This window comes from Dasypus novemcinctus, chromosome 15 (assembly GCF_030445035.2).
Source record: "Dasypus novemcinctus isolate mDasNov1 chromosome 15, mDasNov1.1.hap2, whole genome shotgun sequence".
Lineage (NCBI taxonomy): Eukaryota > Metazoa > Chordata > Mammalia > Cingulata > Dasypodidae > Dasypus > Dasypus novemcinctus.
This window is the reverse complement of record NC_080687.1, coordinates 93,054,916-93,079,465: the sequence shown is the minus strand read 5'-3', so window position 1 is coordinate 93,079,465 and position 24,550 is coordinate 93,054,916. Positions and strand designations below refer to the sequence as shown.

Sequence of the window (24,550 nt, the reverse complement as noted above, 5' to 3'; positions counted from 1 at the left end):
CAAGGCTCATTGAGGACCTTATTCCAAGGCCAGGAGCATCAGTCCAGCAGGTGGGCTGTCTAAGAAAGCAGCAGGGATAGCAGGTACGCCGACCTCTCCAACCTCTAGGAGTTTGGTCCTAGTAAAGCACCTCCAATTTCAGCCTTAAGGCAAGAGCCTGCTTTTTTTTTGTACAAGAGAAACTGTTCAAAGAGATCCATGCAATCTGCTACCCACTGCCACCACCACTTTTCGGTCCTCGATGCTCTATATTTGGGTTGATAACAAAGGATGTTACAACTCATCCTTTCTTAATGAACTGGGACTAGGTTCAGCCAAATCCTCCTTCCGCATGTCTTCTAGACTGTAGGAAGTGTGATGGCAACAGCCTGATTCCAGGCTAGGTCTGATCTTTCTGTAGCGGCTTGTTTTCTTACTGCTTGCTTTTATTCTGGCTCTCTTAGAATAAAATATAGCCACATTAGGGGAGTTAGCAATTGCTGGTGACAGAGATTACTTGGGGGTTCTGAAAATAGCCCATTTAGAACATAAATATACTTGATACTTGCAATCTTTTGTTTACTTCTCAAGGAAAAGCTTGAAAGCTTCTTTATTTGTATTATATCTGAAGAAATGAAAGGATATTTATCAAGCCTTGGAAGTAGAGTTAGTCTGATTTTGCCTTATTTGGGGATTACTAGTAACACAAGTATTTGTTAAGAGTAACATGTAAAATACTGTGTTCAAGAGACATGCAAAGAAACCTTAGGTAAAGACCCTGTCCTTTAAGAGAATAAATAGGCTATTATTAGGAAGAGCAGACATTAACAACTGTTACAAATAACTGTATTCCAAAGTGCCTAAATCAACTTAATTCGGACTGGGATAGCTAGGATGGTCTCATTAATTCATTCAGGGGGAAACACTGCATAAGGGTGGGGATAGCAGAGTCCCTGTCCTTGAGGAACTTACAGTCTAGTAAGGGGTGACATAAGGTTAAAGAAACAAGAATAAAACCGCGCTGTTGACCTCAAGGGACAGATACAATTTCGGGCAGGCATCGAAAGATAGATTTCTGTGTCTGACAGGAAAAGGAGGACATTCCAAGCTGAGGAGATGATGCTTCCCACACAAGGCTCGTTCTGGAGTTTGCTGGGGGAGGGAAGTGGTGGGTGAGATCCCCCCCCCCGAGGTAGATGAGGTTGGGTCAAGAAGAGGTTTGAAGGTCAGAATACATTTGTAATTTTTTCTGTAGGCAGTGCAAGTTCCATTAAAACTGTTTTTTGAACCAAAGAAATGGCATGACAAAATGGCCACTGATACGCCACTGGGTTTTTAAAGAGGGTTTCCGTGAATACCGTGATGATAATTTCAACCCCTGGAAAGATCTGGGTAAACTAGAACCAAAAGTGGTTGAGCGGGGCACTTGGTGATTTTCCTGTTCCACACCTGGCGGTGGGGAATAACCTTCCTTATTTGAAGAGTCTTTGGAAATGATTAGACATTTACACAAGAATAAAATAGAGCTTGTGAGAAAAATAAGAAGTGAATCATGCATGCATTAGGAATATGTGTATTGTTTACGGAAGTTCTGTGATCATTTTGCCTGGGAATGGAACAACTCCAAGTAGTTTGCCTTTGAAGTATAGCTAGATGTCATTTTACATAATAAACGCATTCCTGAAAAGGCATGTGAACATTATTTTTCTGCATATTAAGTAAAATTTTCAATGTGTTGTAAGAGTTTATGTTTAAAGCCATCCAATGGTGATTTCCATAAAGCAAACATCTTTTTTTTAGTTAATTTATTCTTCTTAATTTTCCTTTTAGATAAATCCTTACTTTTCACATATACAATTTGATGCAATTCATGTATGTTTTTAGAAATTTTTACCTGTCTTGCTTCAAAGCTGCATATTAACTGAAATTTCACATCCTGTTGCTTCCAGTCTCTAGTGGCCAGTGAAGCAGTTCATGCTATTGAGAGAACTCATAAAAATATCAAGTACACACACGGCAGTGGCTCAGAAAGCTTTTGTAAGTATTGCTTCTGATGATCTTGAAGAACCATAAGGTCCTAAGGAAATCTGTGTGTTTAGCTTTTCAGTGCGGATTTAATTTTTCTAAATTGGATCTTTTTAACAGGGTCACATGTAAAAGGACTGGATTATAACAATTAGAAACAGAAGCATAACAGCTGTGACAGTACTGAGCACAGCTACATTAGAAATATACCTACTTAAAGAAGCCAAAATGATATTTAAGAAATTATGCTTACTACTCTAGAGTAGGGATTATGAGTTGGGATCATACTCTTTGAGTGAGGCAGGAAGGCTTGGAAAGGCCAAAAGAATGTGTAAGATACTCAGGATCCCCATGAGAGGTTACGCAGGTTGTACACTATACAAATCTATGCAGTACCATTTAGATACTTTAAGTGATAACTTGTGCCCAAGAGAAGAGCTTGTAAGACACTTAGTTGAATGTCTGTTGTGTGTACCACACTGACTAGAGGTAGGAATGTGTCAAACTCAACAAATACTTTTAATTGATTTCTGCTGGAAGATATTTATTGAGGGCCTACTATGCACCCACAATGGGATGGTAGACAAAGATTCTGCCCTTTTGAAGCTGTAGGGGGAGATGGGAGAAGAGGAAATAAAATAAACAAGAAGGGGTCAGTAAACTCCAGTCCATAGGCCTGCTGCCTGTTTTTGCATGCCTGAGAGCGGAGAAAGGTTTCTGCGTTTCTTAAATGGTTGAGAAAATAAGCAAAAGAAAATGATCTTTTGTGATGTGTGAGAATGATATGAAAGTCAAATTCCAGGTCCATAGCTAAGGTTTCCCTGGAACACAGCCATGCTGTCCCCATGCGGGTCATCTCTGGCTGCTGAGACCATGTGGCCCACAAAGCGTAAAACATTTACTATCTGGCACTTTATAGAAAAGGTCTACCAACCCCAGGTAAGAAGAACTAAAATGGTAATCATTCCACCGGAGAGTGCTTTGAAGAAAATAAAAGAGGTTTACGGGATTGAGAACGACTGCCGGCAGGAGAGGCTGTGTAGCTTAGTGGGGTCCGGCAAGGTCCCTCTCTGTGGGTGACATTTCTGGGAGACCTGCATGGTCATGCCAAACAAAGGTGTGGAAAGAGCAGAGGGAATGGCACGTGGAAAGCCATGACAGCCAAGGCAAGTCCAGAGATTCCTTTAACAGGAATGATCTACGTGGAGAGAAAAGAAGTCACATTTGTACTATGTTCGATAAATCACTTGAGCGCCAGATGCCCTATTAACGGAGAGTCCAGAATCTCTTCCCTGTGGCATCCCCCCCCCCACCCTCCAAACCACCCCAAATCATCTCAGAACAAACTGGCGCCCGACTGGTCGACCTGGTGAATCTCTGCCTCTTGGTGTCCCTGGTTGATGTTGTTCCGCTGCCGCCTTTACTTATCCAAGTCCTTGCCCTGTCACAGAGCAACCGCCAACTTACCTTAAAAACTCACAGCTTTCTTGGCTCCTCTGTCTTCTCTGCTGTTGCTCCCCAAAGCATCGCCATCCACCGGGCTTCAGGGCTGGAGGAGCTTCCACAAGCACCTCCTGTTGCGGTGCATTCAGTCCATCCCCACACACTCATTCATTCAGCGTGTGTCTCCGCCTGCATGTAAAAGCGTAGAAAGATACCTGGAAGAATACATGCTGTACTGAGCATGGTTATCTGAAAAACGTGCTGAATAGATGAGTGAGTAAATGAATGAATAGCTTATCCAGTCTACTGTTGGTGGATATTATTCATGTTACAAACAAAGCTGCAGGGAACATCCTTGTAATTAATCCACAGCTAGGTACTAGAAAGAAGCAAAATTTGTCATTATTTGTACATTATATAATTGATTGGAAAACAGCAGGAAATAAACATAAAATGGTAAAAATAAAAAAGTTGCAAGAGGTGGCTGATATGAATTAAATATACATACATGAAGCAAAAACTTCCTTATATACCAATAATAATGTGGAAAAGAAAATGGACAAATGATCCTACTCCCAACACACACATATACACACATTTACATACATAAATACATACACACCTATGGATTTGTTGGTAAATATAAGTGTGTGTGTGTATGTACACACACACACACTACATAGGATCTACGTGAAAGACCTAGAAAATTTTACCAGGGTGCATAAAAGAAGAGACTGAAAGGAGAAATCTACCATGTTTTTGAATGGGATAATATTTTTAAAAAGTCTGTTTTTCCAAACTGATTTGATATTTAATGCAATCCCAATGAACATTGAAATGAGTTTGAACTTCATTTGAAAGAACAAATTTGATTGAAGAGCTTAAATAATCCTGAAAAATAAGAGAAAACTTGCCCTACCCAGGTATTAAAGCACATTATAAATGTACTGTAATTAAGACAGTATGGAACTGAGCCTGGAATAGATAATAGAAAGGAATAGTGGTACCGGAAGACCCTCAAGTATATAAAGAGACCCTAGTATATGATATACAAGTCATTTCAATCTGGTTAAGAATGTTAAATTTTTCAGTTAAAGGAGTTGGAAAACCTGGTAAGTTACTGAGATAAAAAATTTAATTGGATTACTGTCACATCTTTCTCCAGAATAAATTTCAGTTCTGTCAAATAGGTTAATATTCAAAACCCTAACATAAACTGAGTTAAAAGCTGAATTACCAGATGGATAAATATACACGTCTAATAATGCAGATGTTGCTTTTCTCAATGATCCATAAAATGAACATCTAAGTAGAAAAATAACAATTGACGGGAAATATAAAGATGACCAATAAACTTATGAAGCCAAATATTCAACCCACTGGTGTCAAAGAAATACAAATGAAGATAATTGGGTATTGCTTTGCACCTATCAAGTTGCCAGAAATACATAATTCTGATGGGGGGCGGAAGTGGGGTGTCTTAGTTTGCCAGGCTGTTAAAACAAATACTATGCACTGGTTGGTTTAAACAACAGAAATTTATTGGCTTACAGTTTTGGAGGCTAAGAGTCCAAAATCAAGGTGCTGGCAAGGCCATACTTTCTCCAAAGTCGGCCATGTTCTAGCGATGGCATGCCATGGCAGTGCCTGTCTCTGGCTTCTCTTATTTCTGGCTGCTGCTGACTTCTTTTTGTGTGTCCAGTTTCCTTTGCCTATAAGGACTCCAGCCCTATTGGCTTTAGGCCTGCCCTCCTTCTGTTTGGCCACACCTTATTTAATAACATCTTCAAAGGTCCAATTTACAAATGGGTTCACATCCACAGAACTACAGATTAAGACTTGAACATATCTTTTTGGGGACATGATTCAATCCCCAACACCGACTGTGGGCATATCCACTCCTGGCAAGTGGAGCTGTAAATTGGTTCATTTCTTTGGGAGTCCGCTTGGCAACATGTGTCACAACTGTAAAAAGTACATACCTTTTGACTAGCAATTCTAGGAAAGAATATTCTGAAGAAATAATGTATAAACAAGGGCATTCAGTGTAAAGTTGTTTATATTAGTTAAAATTGGAAAAAATTAGATGCCCTCAAATAAACAAGAAATGATTTAAGTCATTCTATCCAGCTTTACATTGCGATGCTATGGAATCATTAAAAATTATGTAGTAGATTTTAACTCAATACATAAAGCTGGTCATTAGAGATTATGTTAGAAACATTACAAAACAGCATGCATAATGTGATGTCATTTATGAAGGAGAAAAAAATAGGTGAATGCCTGTGCACTAAAAAATGAAAAAAAATCACTGAAATGTTAATGGTGATTATCGTTTGTTGGTACGGTTTTGGATGATTTTTACTTTCTTCCTTAACCTTTTTTTCTTTCAATGCCCATTTTCTAAGAGAAACTTAGGTTACTTAGTAATCAGAAAAAAAAAAAAGGCTATTTTCATCTCTTAGAAAAAATATTAATTTCAAATCTATATCTCAAAAAGTAATTTATTTTCCCTTTTTGTAGACCTAGCTCCTGGAGGTGCGGATGACTGGATTTATGACTTGGGCATCAAATATTCGTTTACAATTGAGCTTCGAGATACAGGCAAATATGGATTCTTGCTGCCTGCACGCTATATCAAGCCGACTTGCAAAGAAGCTATGGTCGCTGTCTATAAAATAGCTTGGCACACCATCAGGAATGTTTGACGCCCTTGATTTTATCACTTTGCTCCCATATTTTAATTTGCTGATTCCAGCAAGACCCAGTCATTGTGCCAGTTTCTTTTTCGAGTTTCACCAGCAGTTTTGATAAAAGGTTTCGCTCTTCCTTGGTGTTGTCAAAGAACAAAATAAATACTGCCTTGAAATTGAGTCGAATTCACATTTTAAACTATTTTATTTTATTATTTTTGGGGGGGCTTGGTCCTGATGATTTTTAAAATTTTGATTGAGATGTTTATCTAGCCACATCAAGCAATTTAAATAATGCTTCATGCAGATCATTGGTTAAACTCTAGGGACCCTATGAAGATTCCTGCTCCAAAAGTTCAATATATTTCTGCCTGCGCCTTTAAAACACCACCGTCCGTTCCGTTTGCTCCACAGTAATAGACTGTGTCCCAAAAAGGGGAGGGGTGCTAAAAACTGGATCGAGGCCTCCCGCCCCAGCTCAGCCGCTCCATAAACATTGTTGCGCGAATGAATGAACAGCGGTGGGTACTTTGAACAACAAACCCGGCAAGCTGCGTATTCACAATAGCTAAAAAAAAAAAAGAAGTTCCGCAATAAAAAGGGGAAATGCTTTCCCTTAAATTCAATTTCAAATTGGAATAAAGCGGCTTTCTCGGCTCCCAGTTCCCCCTGCAAAGACCTCTCACGGAGACCTCAGAGCACTTGGACTCGGCCCCACTCCCGGGTTTCCGCGCCGTCGCTCCGCCTGGAGGCGTGGCCACGGAGGGCCGTGCCCGCGGAGGGGCGGAGCCTGTGCGCTGACGACTAATCTGGCGGCCGGAAGCTGCCTCGGTCCACAGGGGAACAGGGCAGTGCCCTGATTTCCGGCGGCATTTTGAGGCGACGTCTTAGCGGCCCTGTAGTCTTTCGTTGCTGTTTTTTATGCCTTCCTCTCCCTTGTTTTTCTTTTCTTTTTCTTCCCACGCCCCAATGTCGCTTGGCCCTGCCGTAGTGGCAGGCTGGTTCCGTTTCTCAGCCGTCCTGCGGGCCGCTCGCTAGCCGAGGGCCGGTTCGCGGGAGGAGCGCGCGCACCTCTTCCTTGTGGTCCTCCCCGGGCCTGGCGCGGGGACGGAGTCGCCTCCCCCGCTCCTCGGAGCGGTGGCGGCGGTGGCGCCTCAAGACTGCGCTTGCAGAGGGAGCTCGGGGAGGAGGTAGGCGTTCTGTGAGTTTGTCTGGATCTCGGGGGAGAGGTCAGAGTGGGACCAGCGTGGTCCTCCACCTCCGCTTGGGTTACGACAAGATTTTGAGCTCTTTTCCGAGCATCCCGTTTTCAGTCCTGCAATGGCTCTCTCTGCTCAGGCCTCCCTTCTCGCCCTCGCTCTAAAGGGACAGACAAGTTGACCCAGGCAAATAAATGGCTGTTTGCAGATCACTGCCATTTGGTGCAGGCACTATTCGCATTTGTATGTGATGGAAGGGTGCAGTAGTATGGTCTTGGATTTATAAGTTCTTCCTGTCTGCATGCTATACCTCAGATAAAGGGATCTTACTTTTCGCTGTCTTTGGTCTTGTTTATTTCTCGCCAGTGATGGCTTAACGACTTGGGGCCTGGAATTCAGGTAGTGGAGAAGGTGGAATGAAAGGAGAGGGTCTGATACTTGGCATTAACTCTTTCTAAACATTAACACAATTTATGTGACTGAAAAATCATTCAAAGCTGACGGTTCTTGAATGTTATTGGTAGGGTCTTGTTTGCTGATCATGAAGTCTTAAGCTGTTAGGTTATATTATGAGGCTTTCGGATAATTTGAAGTTTCTAACTGTTACGGGCGTATCCAATCTCTACAGGCTTTTGGATTTTTATAGAATTTTGAAAGTTTGTAAGGGTCTTCACATTTCAGATTTTCAAAGACCATGATGGTACTATTACAATAAATCCAAATACGTATGCAGTATAATCTGTGTGGCCTGTTAGTATGGTCTAGTTCTGTAGTAGTTGAAATGATTGGACTCAGTACCCAACCGATAGTATTTTGGAGAGTTTTTGTGGCCATAATCTATAGATTATCATATATTTTCCAAGTTCTTAATGAAATATTTAGATTATAGTAGGCGATAGTTTTAACAGGAAACCAGGAAAACTGATGTAGGTATATAGCAATTTATGTTTGTAAAAGTAGTTGCACTGTGAAACTAAACCTTTGTCTTTGATCTCTGATAGGATCCAGTTTTATTAAGTATATATCACTTACTGACTTCCTAATTACTGGTGATTAGAATTGAACATATATTACATATTTTAAGATAAGCATGCTCATCTGTTATTTATATGTAACATAACATTTGAAATGTAACAAGTGAATATCATTTTAACTTCTTCCTCTACAGTTATTAAAATTTTAATAACTCATCAGTGTTACTTTATATTATAACATGTATTAGTACTTACATATAGAAAGCAAAATTGTTCCACTTACATTTGGGCAATTGCTTTTCAGTGGATGTTAGTCTTTCCTTCTCCACCTCCCAATCCCCTATATCTTAAAGAGCTGGAAGCATTTCATCTGATGTATAGCAGCAGTTGAGACTTTACCAGGTGCTGATGTAAAAGGTGACATTTATTCTGTCTTTGTAGTTTTATGTGTTGCAGTTTTGTTTACTTCATTTCTTAGTTGCTGCCAGCATGGGCTTTATTTTTATTCCCTGTGCACACATAGTCTTTTTAACAAATAACTGTCTGCGCGGTGCTACACTATTGCCTTGCACATCCTTGGCTTAGTTCTCAGGAGCAAGAGCCGTTTGGAATTGCTTTCCTTTATCGAAAGCTAAGTAACCTGGAAGATTGTTTTAGCAGTTCTTTTTAAAAAGTTCTCTGAAACTGTGCATCAAATAACCTAAGCTGTGTTTTCCTCTTAAAAATAGAAATGGGAAGAGATCTTTATTTTTAATACAACTTTTTAAAAAATTAATGAGAATAAGCTTTATTATTACACTAAGTAATATACAAAGATGTAAACAGTTTCAATCATTATTTTTCCAGACATTTTGATCAATTTACAGGAAACAGAAAACTGAAATCTGCACACTGTCATAGTAATACAACTCTTGTAATCATAGAAAGTGGGTAGGGATTTATTCTACTAGTTATACTTTTATGTGAAATATTTAATTGCTTAATTATATATAAATTTATAATATATAAAATAAATAGGAGAGCACCCAGATTAATGTGATTTATACTTTGATTTATGCTACAGGAAAAGACCTAGAAGGCTGTATGTACAGATTGAAGTTAAGATTCGAGAGCTTGGATATGTTTTACTGACAAGATTTTAGTAATAGACATCAGGAGTAATTATTCTAAATAGAAGGCCCTATTTTTTTCCTTCTTTCATAGGCATATTTGTAGCATAAAGCTTAGAGTACATAGTGATACTTCATGTTTTTTGAGAGGGTCCATTTATTAAGATCCCTTTTTGTTACGTTTTAATAGATTCCAACTTTGTGTCCTCAGGGTTTTTTGTTTTTTTTTTAACTGAAAAGAGAGAATAAAACACTTCAGCGGCGACGGACTTGGTCCAGTGGTTAGGGCATCCGTCTACCACCTGGGAGGTCCGTGGTTCAAACCCTGGGCCTCCTTGACCTGTGTGCAGCTGGCCCATGCGCAGTGCTGATGTGTGCAAGGAGTGCCCTGTCACGCAGGGGTGCCCCTGCATAGGGGAGCCCCACAGGCAAGGAGTGCGCCCCGTAAGGAGAGCCACCCAGCACGAAAGAAAGTGCAGCCTGCCCAGGAATGGTGCCGCACGCACGGAGAGCTGACACAAAAAGATGACGCAACAAAAAGAAACACAGATTCCGTGCCGCTGACAACAACAGAAGCGGACAAAGAATACGCAGCAAAAATAGACACAGAGATCAGACAAGGGGGGGGGGGAGAGGAAAAAAACTTCAGGTATTTATTTATACTGCAAATAAAAAGGAGAAAGTAGAAAAAGAACTGAATAGACCTTTACCACTGTTTGGGAAAGAAATGATAGCAACTTAAACCAAAGAATAAAAATCCTTCCCCCCATCAAATATATTTTTTTCTGCTGTTGTATTTGTCTTCCCTTGTGAAACCAAATTTTTAATTAGGATCGAAAGTTTTAATTGTCAACATTAGGTAGTGACACTTTTAATATATGTAGATGTTTTTTCTGATGTAGATTGTATGTGTGTATATTTAAACAAATGGCAGTAAAAAGGTTATATATTGTGTTCTTTGCAAGGGAAAACCATTTTATTTATGCAAAATTCTGAATGTACTTTTCCATGATTATATTCTGTATTTTTTAATTGTTGAATTTTGTGTTGTTGAATTGTGACTACTGTTTGAATAGATGATCAGAACTACTCTTCCCTTCAGTTAGAAAACTTCAGTTCCTGCTTTTTCCCTCCTTTCCTCAGATATCTATGTGTATGTGTATATATTATTTATTAAGTAACTAATTCATTTATTATTTTTTCCCTGTCTAGGACTTCCCTGTAACCTTGGCCTGGTATCTGGATGCTGTGCCATTTCAGGGCAAGGTCTGACACTGTGGGACTCTGAGAAAAGACGAGAGTACATCTTTGCTTCATTGCAGTTCTTACCTAATTTGGGAGACTCAACAGTAGCTGAAAGTAATATTTCGGGGATAATTATTCTGAAGGCGAATTTAGGATAAAACATTTAAATATTTAGAATTAATTTTCCCCCAAGCTGATTATTGGAATATAAAATGTCACTTAAGCTGTGTAAAATGTCATTTTTATCACCAGTAAAATTCCTATCTGCTTTTATTTTCCCATTTTCTTTGGTTTAGCTCTCTTTTCTAGTTAGCTGGTTAATAAAGAATGATAGCACAACTTTTCTTTAAAGGATAGTTCATTTTCAAGTTTTATAATTTATAATCTAAACATTTAATGGTATGTTTTCTGAGGTTGAATGTACTATGAAAACTTTGCTAATAGAATCTTAATTTGTTCACTCTGCAAAAGAGGTAGAATTCTAAAAAGCCTACAGATTTCAAGTTGTAAATTCACTAATAAGGCATGTCTTAAAAGATATTTCTGTTTACCTCTTATATGCCTTCTTTCTTCCCAAAGAAAATTCCCTATAATTTTACAGTATTATAGTTTTATCTACATTTAAGGTGTGGGCTTAGTTTTTGAAAACTGAAGAACTTAAGAATTTTACCTCTTTTTTTCTTCCTTTCTGTTCTTGCTTTCCTTCCTTTCCTTTCTTTTCTTCTGCTTAAAGTAGTACAAAATGTCAAAAATTAGAAGGAAGGTCACAGTGGAAAATACCAAGACCATATCTGATAGCACATCCCGAAGACCCAGTGTATTTGAAAGGCTTGGGCCCAGCACTGGAAGTACAGCAGAGGTGAGTCTTCACTGGACAGCCATGGACATTCTCTTGGAATATTAATATTAAAATCCTGATTTGTGTCTTCAGGAGGAACAGAAAACTTTATTATAGAAATGTTGATTCAGTAAATTTTTAAAAATGTATTGTTAAAAGGAATAAACAAATTGATACCGTTTATATTTTATATATTTTTTTCTGACTTTTTATTTGTGCAATAATGTATTACAGTTTGGCTGGAATTTTTATAGCATTTAAATTGTCTTACTAGCATATTTTTTCCAGAAGTAAATATGAAATTTATATAGTAATATCTGTCTCTTAGACACAGTGCCGTAACTGGCTGAAGACAGGAAACTGCCTCTATGGAAATACATGTAGATTTGTACATGGCCCTTCACCCCGTGGTAAAGGCTATAGCAGCAGTTATAGAAGGTAAATTGAGAACTTTGACTCTAAATTGTTCTACTCTTTGAAGATGACTTTTGTTATTTATCTTTTATAAAAATCTGAAATACAGTTGTATATATGACCAGGTGGTCTAGTTTGGTGATAGCCTTATCGATAGAGATCAATAAGATCTTCTCAGTTGTTAATTTCAAATATAATAAAATATTTGCTTTAAAATTTTCTGCTTTATACTTGTTTTGATAATAGCTTTTTAAATAATATGTGTTTGGCTTTTTCTTATTCTAATAATATTTTAAGATAGAGCATAAGACAGCAACGTTTGATGATGTCAGTAGCATCATTGTATCTGAATATATTTTTAGTGAGCAGAGACTTCAACACTTAAAATATTAAAATTTAAACAAGGTATAATTTTACCTTTTTAAGATGTTCTAAATCTAAATCCTAATGATAAAGAAGATCTAACACAAGCTCTATAGGTTAAAATGCATTTGGCAAATCCGTTATCACGATGTGTAAATGTAAATGAAAAAAAATATGTGGATAAATATATTATCTATTTAGAACATCATTTTGCCTTTAAGAAAGGATGTGCTAAATTAAACTTACCTAATAAAGATCTTTTGCTTTTCTTTCTGTTCTTTGATGATATTTAAAAATGTGTGTGTATGTGTGTGTATCTATATATAATATATATATATAAAGATGGTTGCAAAAACAGTCTAAACATGATTAGTAGACAAATAATTTACTTAGTCCTAAACTTGAGTGTGCTGATGGCTTTGGCTTCATCAACAGTATAAAAACTAAACGTTTGTATTTGGAGTTTTTTTTTTCTTTATTGGATGGGTTTTTACTCCATGTATAGTTATTGAAGTTTAGTAAAATTAAAAATTCAAACCCTTAACATTAGCTGACTTTCTCTTAAACACTGTACAGTTTTACTTATAATGCTGTTTTATTTGTAGTTAGAATGTCATTTATTTTTTCTGTTAATGTGGGAAAATTTGTTTTTATTGTATATATTGAATTACCTGTATATACACACAGACATACACATACACCTTTGGGGATACTATTTCACAGTAACATTAATGTTTATATTATTAAGTTGGTTCAAAAGGAATTGCGGTTTTGGGCCGTTAATTTTACATTATTATAACTAGGCTCAAGCACATCTTTATTAATAAAAATAGGAACCATTAAAATAATACACTTTTGCCAGTGAGAAATAAGTTTGTTTATTCCTGTAGTGTAAAAATCTGTGCTTCAGGATTCGATGAACTCCTAGAAAGCATTTTCTGCATCCTGCTAGTTGTGGAAGCATTTTCCATGCAAGAAGTTGTCGAGATGCTTGAAGAAGTGGTAGTTGTTTAGCAAGAGGCAGGTGACTATGACAGATGAGAAAAAACTTTGTAGCCCAATTTGTTCAACTTTTGAAGCATTGGTTGTGCAACGTGTGGTAAGGCATTGTCATGGAGAAGAACTGGGCCCTTTCTGTTGACCAGTGCTGGCTGCAAGCATTGCAGTTTTTGGTGCATCTCATTGATTTGCGGAGCATACTTCTCAGATGTAATGGTTTTGCTGGGATTCAGAAGGCTGTAGTGGATCAGACCAGCAGCAGACCACCAAGCAGTGACCATGACCTATTTTGGTGCAAATTTGGCTTAGGGAAGTGCTTTGGAGGTTCTTGGTCCAACCACTGAGCTGGTTGTTGCCGATTGTCCTATAAAATCCACTTTCGTTGTACTTCACAATCCAATCTTGAAATGGTTCGTTTTTGTTGCATAGAATAAGAGAAGAAGACACTTCAAAATGACGATATTTTTGATTTTCAGTTAGCTCATGAGGCACCCACTTATCGAGCTTTTTCACCTTTCCTATTTGCCTCAAATGCTGAATGACCGTAGAATGGTCAATGTTGAGTTCTTCGGCAACTTCTCGTGTAGTTGTCAGAGGTTCAGCTTTGATGATTGTTCTCACTTCTCAACTTCCAATGGCCGGCCACTTCACTCCTCATCTTCAAGGCTCTCATCTCCTTTGCAAAACTTCTTGAACCACCATTACACTGTACGTTTGTTAGCAGTTCCTGGGCCAAATATGTTGTTGATATTGTGAGTTGTCTCTGCTGCTTTATGACCCATTTTGAACTCAAATTTAAGAAAATTGCTTGAATTTTCTTATTGTCTAACATCATTTCCAGAGTTTAAAATAAATATAAAATAAACAGCAAGTAATAAGTCATTAGCAAAAAACATAAAGTGAGAAATGCACCTTAAAATGATGTATAACATAACCACATTTATTAAAGAATGTATTCCAATATCAAACAACAGATTTCAACAATGGAAAACCGCAATTCCTTTTCACCAACCTAATAGTACCATACTTTTAACACGTGCTTTAATTCATCTTTGGAATTTATTCTTAGCAAACTCAAAATTTTTGTTTAAGAAGTATTTTTGAGGAAAATGGGCAGAGAAGTTTGTCTAAAGTAGAAAAAAAGTAATGCTGTTACCAAACTTAAAGATTTCATTGTTATAATTTTTCATGCTTTTCCATCTGATATCTTCTTTTGGGTGTATTTCTCTACTTTTTGGGAAGAAAAAAACAATTCATAATGTGACTCAAAATTGAGAGAAGAGCAGGTTTTGTTTTTTTTTTTCATAAATGTTTATTCACATGACATCTAAGTCATTAAGCATTCACTGTTGAGAGCACTCTGTTAAGTGCTATTTAGGACAAAAACAAATTCATAAAGGTTTTATTATATAAAGGAAATCTAGACACACAGGATTTGCGTGTACATTACAATTATACTTTAGAGCATTTAAGCACTAGTTTTAAAAAAGTTAATTTCCTGTTTCAAGTTCAGTTTTAATTGTTAAAACATTTAATATAGAGCTATAAAATGTACATGCAAACATTAGACACTTTAAAGCGAATTAATTGAAATTGTTTCTTCCTCATGTAATTGTATAACTGGTAAGTTCAAGAAATTGATTTGATTAATCAACTCTCACTTGAAATAGATGTTTATATATTTGTTCAAAACTTGCTCATATATATGTGTGCATATATGTATGTATGTATATATACACGCACACACATACAGTCATCAAAGGAAACATATCATTCCTTAATTCTAGTGCCCTCCTTTAAAAGTACTCTAGGAGTATTCTTTAAAGGAATATGTTTTCCATTTCTTCTTTATTTTTCTCACTTAGTGTGAAAATAAACTAATTGAATAGCTGTTAGAATTCCTAGTATATGTTACGAAGCTTTAACACTGTTGGATATATGTATTTTTCCTTCAGTTTAAAATTTTTTCCATAGCAGAATATAAAATCCCTGTTCTAAAATCTGGCTTTACATCCTTTAACTATTTTTTCTTCTGAAATAATTTCAAATTTAAGAAAAGTTATAAAAATAGTACAAAAACTCGTATGTTTGCTTTGATTCTTAAGAGGCATGAAATGTTTTCCCAGTTATTGCAACTGGGTAGGTAATAATGCTGTTGCCACTAGAATAATTTGGCAATTTGTAGTTTAAAACTGTGTATCTTCCTACCTTTTGCTTCCAAATATAACTAATATATTTAGGTGATTAAATAGGAAAACAGGTCAAGCTGTTAATTACAAATTCCTTTTTCCAAGCTCCCACATAATTTCTTATTCATATCACCAGTACCTGCTACTTTGTGGAATTTTAATCATATATATTTTAATTGGTATTATGAGAAAACTTGTGTTGCTCATATCTTTTATATAGTCATTTTTAAGTTGAAACAAAATTTTTTTTTGTACTTTAGGAGCCCTTGATGGTTGCAAAAATGGTATTGGGATTTGTGAGGTTTCTGGAAATATTTTCTTATAAAATGTTATATAAATACAGATTTTTATTGCGTTTTGATTTCTGTTCTGTTTTTCATTTTTGGTTCAAAGATCACCAGAAAGACCTACAGGAGATCTTAGAGAAAGAATGAAGAACAAGCGTCAAGATGTGGACACGGAGCCACAGAAACGAAATACAGATGAGTCATCCTCACCTGTTAGGGTAAGAATGAATATCCCCAAAGTTAACTTTCAATCATTATTTATTACTTGTGCTTCATTTTACACATTACCTTGAGTGCTAAATACGTGGTAAATGTGTAAAATGGCGTTATAATGTTTTATATGGATAATGCAATTGGGCAGGGGGTTAAGCCCTCTGGAAAAAATTCATAATTTTCTAAATTCTTTGTGGTAGCTAAGTTGAAAGAGATTGGTTAGCAGAGCTCAAGCTGAATTTAGATGGTTCCTGTCCCTAGGTGGGGACTCTGAGACTCTAAATGTATTTCTACATTTTCACAATTCAGCCAGCCATCATATCCTGCCTGCTTCTAAGAAATATTTGAAGTGTCTTACAGTAGAACTCTTATAAGCTAAAACAATGAGAGCATTGTATAATGGTGACAAAAATTGCACTAAAAAAACTTAGGTGAAGGATAGTGCCTATGAGTGTGAAATTAAGGTATGAATTTCCTGGTAATGATTCTGGAAGAGAAATATAGTTTATGATGTAGTCATTGAGTAAAAGAAAACATACATGTTTGTCAAGTATAGAAATCTTTCAAAAGCTACATCTTTTTCCCAAGAAATTTTTTTTTTTTTTAAAGATTTAATTCCTCCCCTCCCCCGGTTGTCTGTTCTCTGTGTCTTTTTGCTGCGTCTTGTTTCTTTGTCCGCTTCTGTTGTCGTCAGCGGCATGGGAAGTGTGGGCAGCGCCATTCCTGGGCAGGCTGCACTCTCTTTCGCGGGGGGCAGCTCTCCTTAACGGGGCGGACTCCTTGCGCGCGGGGCTCCCCTACACGGAGGACACCCCTGCGTGGCAGGGCACTCCTTTCGCGCATCAGCACTGTGCATGGGCCAGCTCCACACGGGTCAAGGAGGCCCAGGGTTTGAACCGCGGACCTCCCATGTCGTAGACGGACACCCTAACCACTGGGCCAAGTCCGTTTCCCCCAAGAAATTTTCATAATCCTTTGCGTGCTTGTGTGTATGTGTATGTTAAATATTTGAGATCAGTAACATACCATATCACTGATTTAAAATGTACAATTCAGTGGTTTTTTGTTTATTCACAGAGTAGTGCAGCTATCACCACAATCAGTTTTTGAACATTTTTATCACTTTCATCACCCCAAAAAGAAATTCCATGCCCTTTAGCTGTCACTCCCTATTTCACCTTTAATGCCCCAGCCCTAAGCAATCACTACTTTTTTGTCTCTAGATTCACCTTTTCTGGCCATTTCATATATGTGAAGTCATACGATATGTGGCCTTTTGTGACTAACTTCTTTAAGGAAGCATCGTGTTTTCAAGGTTCATGAAAAATCATAGCATTTATAAATATTTTGTTCCTTTTTTATTGCTGAATAATATTTCTCTGGATAATACGTTTTGTTTATCCATTCCTCATTTGATGGACATTTGAAGTGCTTCCACTTTACGGCTCTTATGAATGATGCTACGGTGAACATTGGTATACAAGTTTTTCCTTTTGACATATGTTTTCATTCCTCTTGAGTATAAATCTAGGGGTAAAATTGCTGGGTCTTAAGTAATTCTGTGTTTAACCTTTTGAAGAAGTGCTTCACTATTTTCTGAAGTGGCTATAACATTTTACAATCTTACCAACAGTATATGAGGGTTCTAGTTTCTCCTCATCCTTGTCAACACTTGTTAATATTCTCTTACTGTTGAGTTGTAGGATTTCTTTATATATTCCGGATATTACATTCTCACTGCATATAGAGTTTCCACGTATTTTCTCCCATTATGTCAGTTGTCTTTTCACTTTCGTCAAAACGTCCTTTGATGCACAGGAGTCAATAATTTTGATGATGTACTGTTGGTGTGTTTTTTCTTTTGTTGCTCATACTTTTGGTATAAATTCTAAGAATCCATTTCCTAAAACAAGTTCCTAAAGATATTTTCCTAGGTTTTTTTCAAAGAGTTTTATGGTTTTAGCTCCTGCATTTAAGTCTTTGATACATTTTGAATTGATTTTTGGATCTGGTGTGAGTTAGGTTCCAGATTCATTCTTTCGGAGATGAATATCCAGTTGCCCAAAGTTAAAATCTTCTTGTGAATTATATTGAACTGTATAAGAAGCAAACTCATTGATAATTTAAGACAGGGGTTCTGAACCTTTTTTATTTCATGGACCCTTTGCCAGTGAGATGAAACCATGGACCTCTTAACTAAGTCCACACTGTACTGTGAATTATTTAATAAATAAATCACACCTTGCACTGACTTGTCCCCACAAGAATAATGTTTTTTTAAATTTTCAATTCAAGCTCATGGACCTTCTGAAATGTTTCCGTGAACCCCTGGTTAAGAACCCCTCATTTAAGATATAGAGAGACTTACCTATGACTCTTTCGACATGATAAAAATCTGTGGCAGAGTTTTAAATTATGATTTGTAAAGACTTGTCTATGGACACCTAAAGCAATGTAGTTTTAAGTTTGTAGTCTTCTAACATCTGGTATTTAGAAATCTCAAATAAAAAATAAATTTAAAAAATATACAAAAGACCCAAAAAACCAACAACGTAAAAAGAAATCTCAAATAGTAGTTTTTAGCCAGAGCTATTTATCAAAATTCCTTTGAAGGTGAGATGGCCTTTTTCAAAATATACGGCTCATTGGCTCGTTGGCTCCACCCCAGTCTACCCAATCAGCATTTCTGGATAGGGCTGAGCATGTGTGGGTTTTTGTAAGGATATATTTTATTTATTTTGCTCCCCTTCCTCCCTGTTGTCTGCTCTTTCTGTTCTTCTGTCTGCGTGCATTCTTGTGGTGGCACCAGGAAACTGTTGCTTTTTTTGTTGTGTCATTTTGCTGCATCAGCTTTCCATGTGTGCAGCGCCACTCCTGGGCAGGCTGCGCTTTTTTCGCATGGGGCGGCTCTCCTTGCAGGGCGCACTCCTTGTGTGTGGGGCATCCCTGCGCGGGGGCGCCCCTGTGTGGCATGGCATTCCTTGTGCAAGGCAGTGCTGCGTGTGGGCCAGCTCACCACACAGGTCAGGAGGCCCTGGATATCGAACCCTAGACCCTCCATGTGGTAGGCAGATGCTCTATCAGTTGAGCCACAACTCTTTCCCTGAGCATGTGTGTTTTGAATTCAGAGTAATGGATGGACTCAGTGGTCTGCTGGTATGTTTAACAATCTCTCTGAAAAAAAGTAGTGCTTCATAGGATTTGTCAGTTTCTTTGGTGTAAATACCACCACCGTTGCCAGTTTCAAGCTACCAAAATGGTGTCACTGCAGATTTGAAAAGAGATACTCAGTAGCACCCCATTGTATAGTATTTCCATAATATATATTCAATAGATGTAAATAACTTCAAAGGTAAAATATACTAAAATATTTAGGAATTGATGAGTGTTGAGTAATTATTGCCTTTGTTTTAATAAAAGTTATTTAATTTATATAATTTTGCTTTTAATCATGGTTCTAACAGTGGCTAGCAGAATTCCAAAAAACTAACAGATCTTGCTTATAAGTCTGTAAAAGCTGGCTCCAGCACATCAGATGGATGTGTAAAAGGCAGGTGTCCAGGATTCATATTTTGAGTACTTTACTTTAGGAATGATATAATCTCCACTGTCAGTTTCCTTATCCATAAGATAGAGATGCTAGGTGTATCAGTATGTTGCTATGAAGAAAATATGTTTAAAACGAGTAACATGACTATTGCTTCATAATGACAACAAAATAAATGGTACACAGTTTTATGAGATTGATTTTTAACTTTTTGTCTCTAAATTGACTGTAGGCTCTTAATAGGAGATGAACATCAAAATTGGAGATTTAAGTTATTAACAGGTATCTAGTTACATGTGTGTTCTTGATTATAAGAATTTTTGTGTCAAGTAGATAGCAAAGTTTGCATTTTGTTAATAAATTTAAAGCCAGGTTCTTGCCCTCCCCCACAGTTTTGAGATGGATCAGGTTGTGGGAATTTCACTATCCAAACTTAGAGAAAAAACAGTTAATAAGCTAGAATAATGAATTATTATATTGGGTGATATGTCTAGTAGGATGACAGATACTGATCATTTTTATGGTGCTCCACTGCAATAAGTGTGAATGTTGGTCTTTGCATAAAGGATTTCTAGGGGATCAGTTTTAATTGAGGTAAGGACAACTGTAGAATGGATGACATAGGAATAGCAAAGATGGTATGTATATAATTTTCAGCAAACTAACCAGAGCGCCATTCCTTCTTTGCCACTGACCTCAACTCAATTGTGTCTGAATTATGAGATTGATAACCTTTCTTGTGGGAGAGAGAAATTCATCAATAAGTAGATTGTAGTTATCTATTGTATGTGTATGTCAGAGAGATATGAGCAGAGAGCGCAATGAAGAGAATAAATAACTGCCTGGGAAACCAGGTAACAGGACATTTGGACTGGTGTTGAAGGATAAGTGGGGTGAAGAAGGGGAGGGGTGAAAGTCTAGGAGGAGGTAAGAGTTAACAGTAAGGAGTCTGGAAATGAGTAGTGTGTTTGCATAACTGTGAAGCTGTGTTCCTAGGGTATAGGATTTGTAGTGTGTGGGTGTGAGATTAAGGCTGAAGAGATTATGAATGTTCTTGTTGGTCATAGTCAGGGTTTGCCAAGAGAAAACCTTTTCTCTGTGTGCCAAGGTTAACCAGGTTTCCTCCAGAAGCTGGAACTAGTGTCATGCACTGAATAAATGAAAAGTGACTCTGATGTACAGCCAGAGTAGAACCCTTGAGGGTTTAGGCTGTACATTGTCTATGTGGCTGTTCAAAGCTTGAAATGTGGCTTGTCTGAATTGAGATGTGTCACAAAACACAGATTGGTTTTCAAAGATTCAGTGTTAGTAAAAGAATGTAAAATATGTCATTAGTAATTTATCGTGTTTAATATAGGTTGGCAATATTTTGGGTGTCTTGGGTTAAATAAAACATATTATCAACATTTTAATTTCACCCCTTTTTCCTTTTTAATATGGCAACAAGAAAATTTAAAAAGAAATATATGGCTTGCAACATATTTCTCCTGGACAGGGCTGGTCTAGGTGATAATTACAAACTGAATTTAATCAGTAGAAAGCTTACTTGGGGGGGAGTCAATAGAATTTGATAACCAAACAACGAGTAGATGGGGGGGGATTAACTCTAGAGTTTCCGTGCTATTCACTGAGATAGAAAGAGGAAGAGCTGGTTTGTGGGCCCTTTTGTGAACTAGATTCATATCAAGGGCAATTTATTTGTGGTACTGTTTTCTGTACTTGCACTGACATTCTCATGTTGCTTTAAAATATTTATGAAATAATACTTTACCTTTTTATGATATAGATACTTTCAAAGCCAGTCTATTAGAACTTCTCGAATGCAGTAATTAAGTTGTGTTTTCTTTTTCCTGTAAGAGATACTTGTTATTTTTGGAATTTGAGCACAACAGATAAATTAGCCTTGCAAGCAAAATTAGATCCTGAATATAAAGTCAGATAGGAATATTCATGCATTTCTTTTTTTTTTATTATAATATCCGCTTTTTTTTTTAAGATTTATTTATTTCTCTCCCCTTCCTCTTGCCTCCCCTCCCCCAGTTGTCTGCTCTCTTGTGTCCATTTGCTGTGTGTTCTTCTGTGTCCACTTGCATTCTCAGTGGCACCAGAATCTGTCTCTTTTTGTTGCATCATCTTGCTGCATCAACTCTCCATGTGTGTGGTACCACTCCTGAGCAGGCTGCGCTCCTCCTCTGTGGGGCGGCTTTCCCTGCCGAGCACACTCCCTGTGTGTGGGGCACCCCTACGTTGGGGGTCACCTCTATGCAGGGGGCATCCCTGCATGGCACAGCACTTATCGCACATGGCAACACTGCGTGTGGGCCAGCTCACCACACAGGCCAGGAGGCCCTGGGTTTGAACCTTGGACCTCCCACATGGTAGGTAGATGCTCTATCAGTTGAGCCACATCCACTTCCTGATAGTTTCTCTGTATTGGGTTTTTTTTTTTTTTAATGTCCTGGGCCAGGGAATGAACCCAAGACCTCATATGTGGGAAGCCAGTGCTCAATCAGTGAGCCACACCAGTTTCACTCCATATTTCTTGATGGTGGGGGGTATTTATATATGCCGTAGGGGATTCCTCCCTCTTAGGAGAACCTTTGAGACTGCATTCTAAGAAAGGGTTAGTTTACGTAACACTGTGGAAGGATATCTTGTTTAGCATTTAGCATCCTTTTGCGCACCTAAAAGTCTTACTTCCAAGTGTATGGGAAATGATCTAAGTTTATTTGTATGTATTGATCCCTTTCTTTTAAATTCTTGAATCTTCTAACTTTTCATACATGGAGTTAAAATAATTGGAATAATATTTCAACTGATATGTATAATCTTTAAAATATTTTTTCTTAACCTGTCATTTTAATCACCTTTTCTGGTTCTTGTAATGTCATTTTCAGAGGTTTTTATTTTGAGACTTTAGAATAATGTTTTCTTTCCCTTTTCAAGTATTTTTTCTCTGTTCTGTTCTATTCCTATTCCTATTTTTATTATTCCTGTTCTTTCCAGCTGTCCTGAAGCTTTTGTTTTAGTGTGGAAAGAAGAGTTAAAACAAATAATCACTAACTGCAAATGTCTGAACTCACCCTCCATGCCCTCATATTATAGGACTACTTGTCGTTTCCAGAATGTTCCATGAAATTTGTTTACTTTTCTGTTGCTCATATTTTTCTCCCTCAGATTTTTTTCCATGATTAAACATTTTTTTTAAAAAGATACTTAAATTACACAAATGTCACAAAAAATATATAGGTATTCCCATATTCCCCACTCCCCACACCTCCCACATTTTTCCACATTAACGACATCCTTCATTAGTGTGGTACATTCATTGCAATTGATGAACACATTTTGGAACATTGCACTAAGCGTGGATTAAAGTTTATATTATAGTTTACACTCTCTCCCACCCAATTGTGGCAAGGTGTATATATAATGACCTGCATCTGTTACTGCAGTGTCATCTAGGACAATTCCCAAGTTCTGGAAATGCCCCTATATTACACGTGTTTTTCCCTCTCCCTGCCCTCAGAACCTCCAGTGGCCATTACCTCCACATCAATGTTATAATCTCCTCCATTGCTAGAATCACAATAAGTCTACAGTAGAATACCAGTAAGTCTACATTAGTCCATAGTTCATTCCCCCCAGTATTTTTTCTAAGGGTCATTTTTGTCAGTTGTTCATGTTTTCTACCCCACTCCTACCTGAAACAAAGTCAATCTGTTAGATTTGATGTATGTACTTACTTCCACTCTGAATCTATTCAAGATGACTACTAGTCAATTTCTTTCTCAGATCTCCATAGCTGGATGTCAGGGTGATTACTCAACTTGCAGCCTATTCCAGTGTTCTTACGGCTACTGTCTATTTGACTTTGTATACTACAATACATCTTTTCCTACCTCAATGCCTGGTTTTCTGATATTCTGAATCGAAAACTAATTTCTAACATGAAGTATCTTGTCAATGGGAACTGTACATCCCAGAATACACACAGAATTATTCATTTCGCCTCATAGGTCCTTACCTAATTCTTTTCCTATCTCCTCCCAATGTCCCCCCACCCCCAAATAAACAAACAAACTCTAACATGCTCCTTTTCCACATCTTAATTATTTTTTTTTACAAAGAACCAGAAAAATATTTCTGGCTTTGTGGGCCAAAAGGTCTCCGTCACAGTTACTCAGTTCTGCTCTTGCAGCTTGAAAGTAGTTGCAGACAGTATTTATTTATTTATTTTATTTTATTTTTTTAAAGATCCATTTTATTTATTTATCTCCCCCCTTGCCACTTGCTTGCTGTCTACTCTTTGGCCATTTGCTGCACGTTCTTCTGTGTCTGCTTGTCTCCCTTTGTTGCGTCATCTTGCTGCACCAGCTCTCCACAGACTTGGGCCAGCTTGCCTTCACAAGGACGCCCTGGGATGTGAACCCAGGGCCTCCCATATGGTAGACAGGAGCCCAGTCAGTTGAGCCACATCTGCTTCCCCAGACAGTATTTAAACAAGTGAACATACCTAATATTCCAATAAAACTTCGTTAATAAATTATAGGTAGTAGGCCAGATTTGCACTACTCCTGCCTTAGATAGTTTGAAACTTGACTATTTTGCTTCTATTCAATGTTTTCCCTTGTTTCTAAATAATTAGGGGACTAGTCTTAGCATTAACCTTATGGAAGATATGCAGATATCATCTCAATAAAGGCTACTCTTAGAACTTTTAAATTGTGGAAATTTTCAAACAGAAAAGAAGAGATGAACCTGTATTAGTTATCTCCCACTTTAAAAAATGTTAATACATGGCCAGTCTTTTTGTATCTCTGCCCCATTTTCCCCTTTATTAGATCATTTTGAAGAATATTTGAGATATTGTTTCATTTTTAAATATTTAAAGATGTATTTTTAAGAGATAATGGAGCTCTTTAAAACAAACCTAATAGTGATAAATATATGTTAGTGTTAAAACACAACCATAACACTATCATTGCACCTAAAATACTTAACAATTCCTTATCATCAAATATCCTGACAGT

General features: G+C 37.3%; 2 protein-coding genes across 9 annotated transcripts in view; both read left to right on the top strand.

Moving 5' to 3' along the window:
• Positions 1-6,320, top strand: part of CPB2 (carboxypeptidase B2) — a 52,164-nt gene extending 45,844 nt beyond the window's left edge. For all 4 annotated transcript variants that reach the window (XM_058276659.2, XM_071208274.1, XM_004475435.4 and 1 more), the window contains 2 exons: positions 1,929-2,016; positions 5,971-6,320. In XM_058276659.2, the coding sequence (XP_058132642.1) occupies positions 1,929-2,016; positions 5,971-6,155 (273 nt within the window). In that variant the 3' untranslated portion in view covers positions 6,156-6,320. The remainder of the gene's footprint in view (positions 1-1,928; positions 2,017-5,970) is intronic.
• Positions 6,321-6,945: 625 nt separating this feature from the next.
• The window catches only part of ZC3H13 (zinc finger CCCH-type containing 13), an 87,428-nt gene continuing 69,823 nt past the window's right edge, over positions 6,946-24,550 (top strand). Inside the window, exons 1-6 of one of the 5 annotated variants that reach the window (XM_058276658.2) lie at positions 6,976-7,330; positions 8,618-8,730; positions 10,635-10,781; positions 11,404-11,526; positions 11,834-11,943; positions 15,864-15,975. In XM_058276658.2, coding sequence (XP_058132641.1) covers positions 11,410-11,526; positions 11,834-11,943; positions 15,864-15,975 — 339 coding nt within the window. In that variant the 5' untranslated portion in view covers positions 6,976-7,330; positions 8,618-8,730; positions 10,635-10,781; positions 11,404-11,409. Of the gene's footprint in view, positions 7,331-8,617; positions 8,731-10,634; positions 10,782-11,400; positions 11,527-11,833; positions 11,944-15,863; positions 15,976-24,550 lie in introns of all 5 variants that reach the window. The other 4 variants (XM_004475438.4, XM_004475436.4, XM_004475439.4 and 1 more) reach the window with 4 other exon arrangements.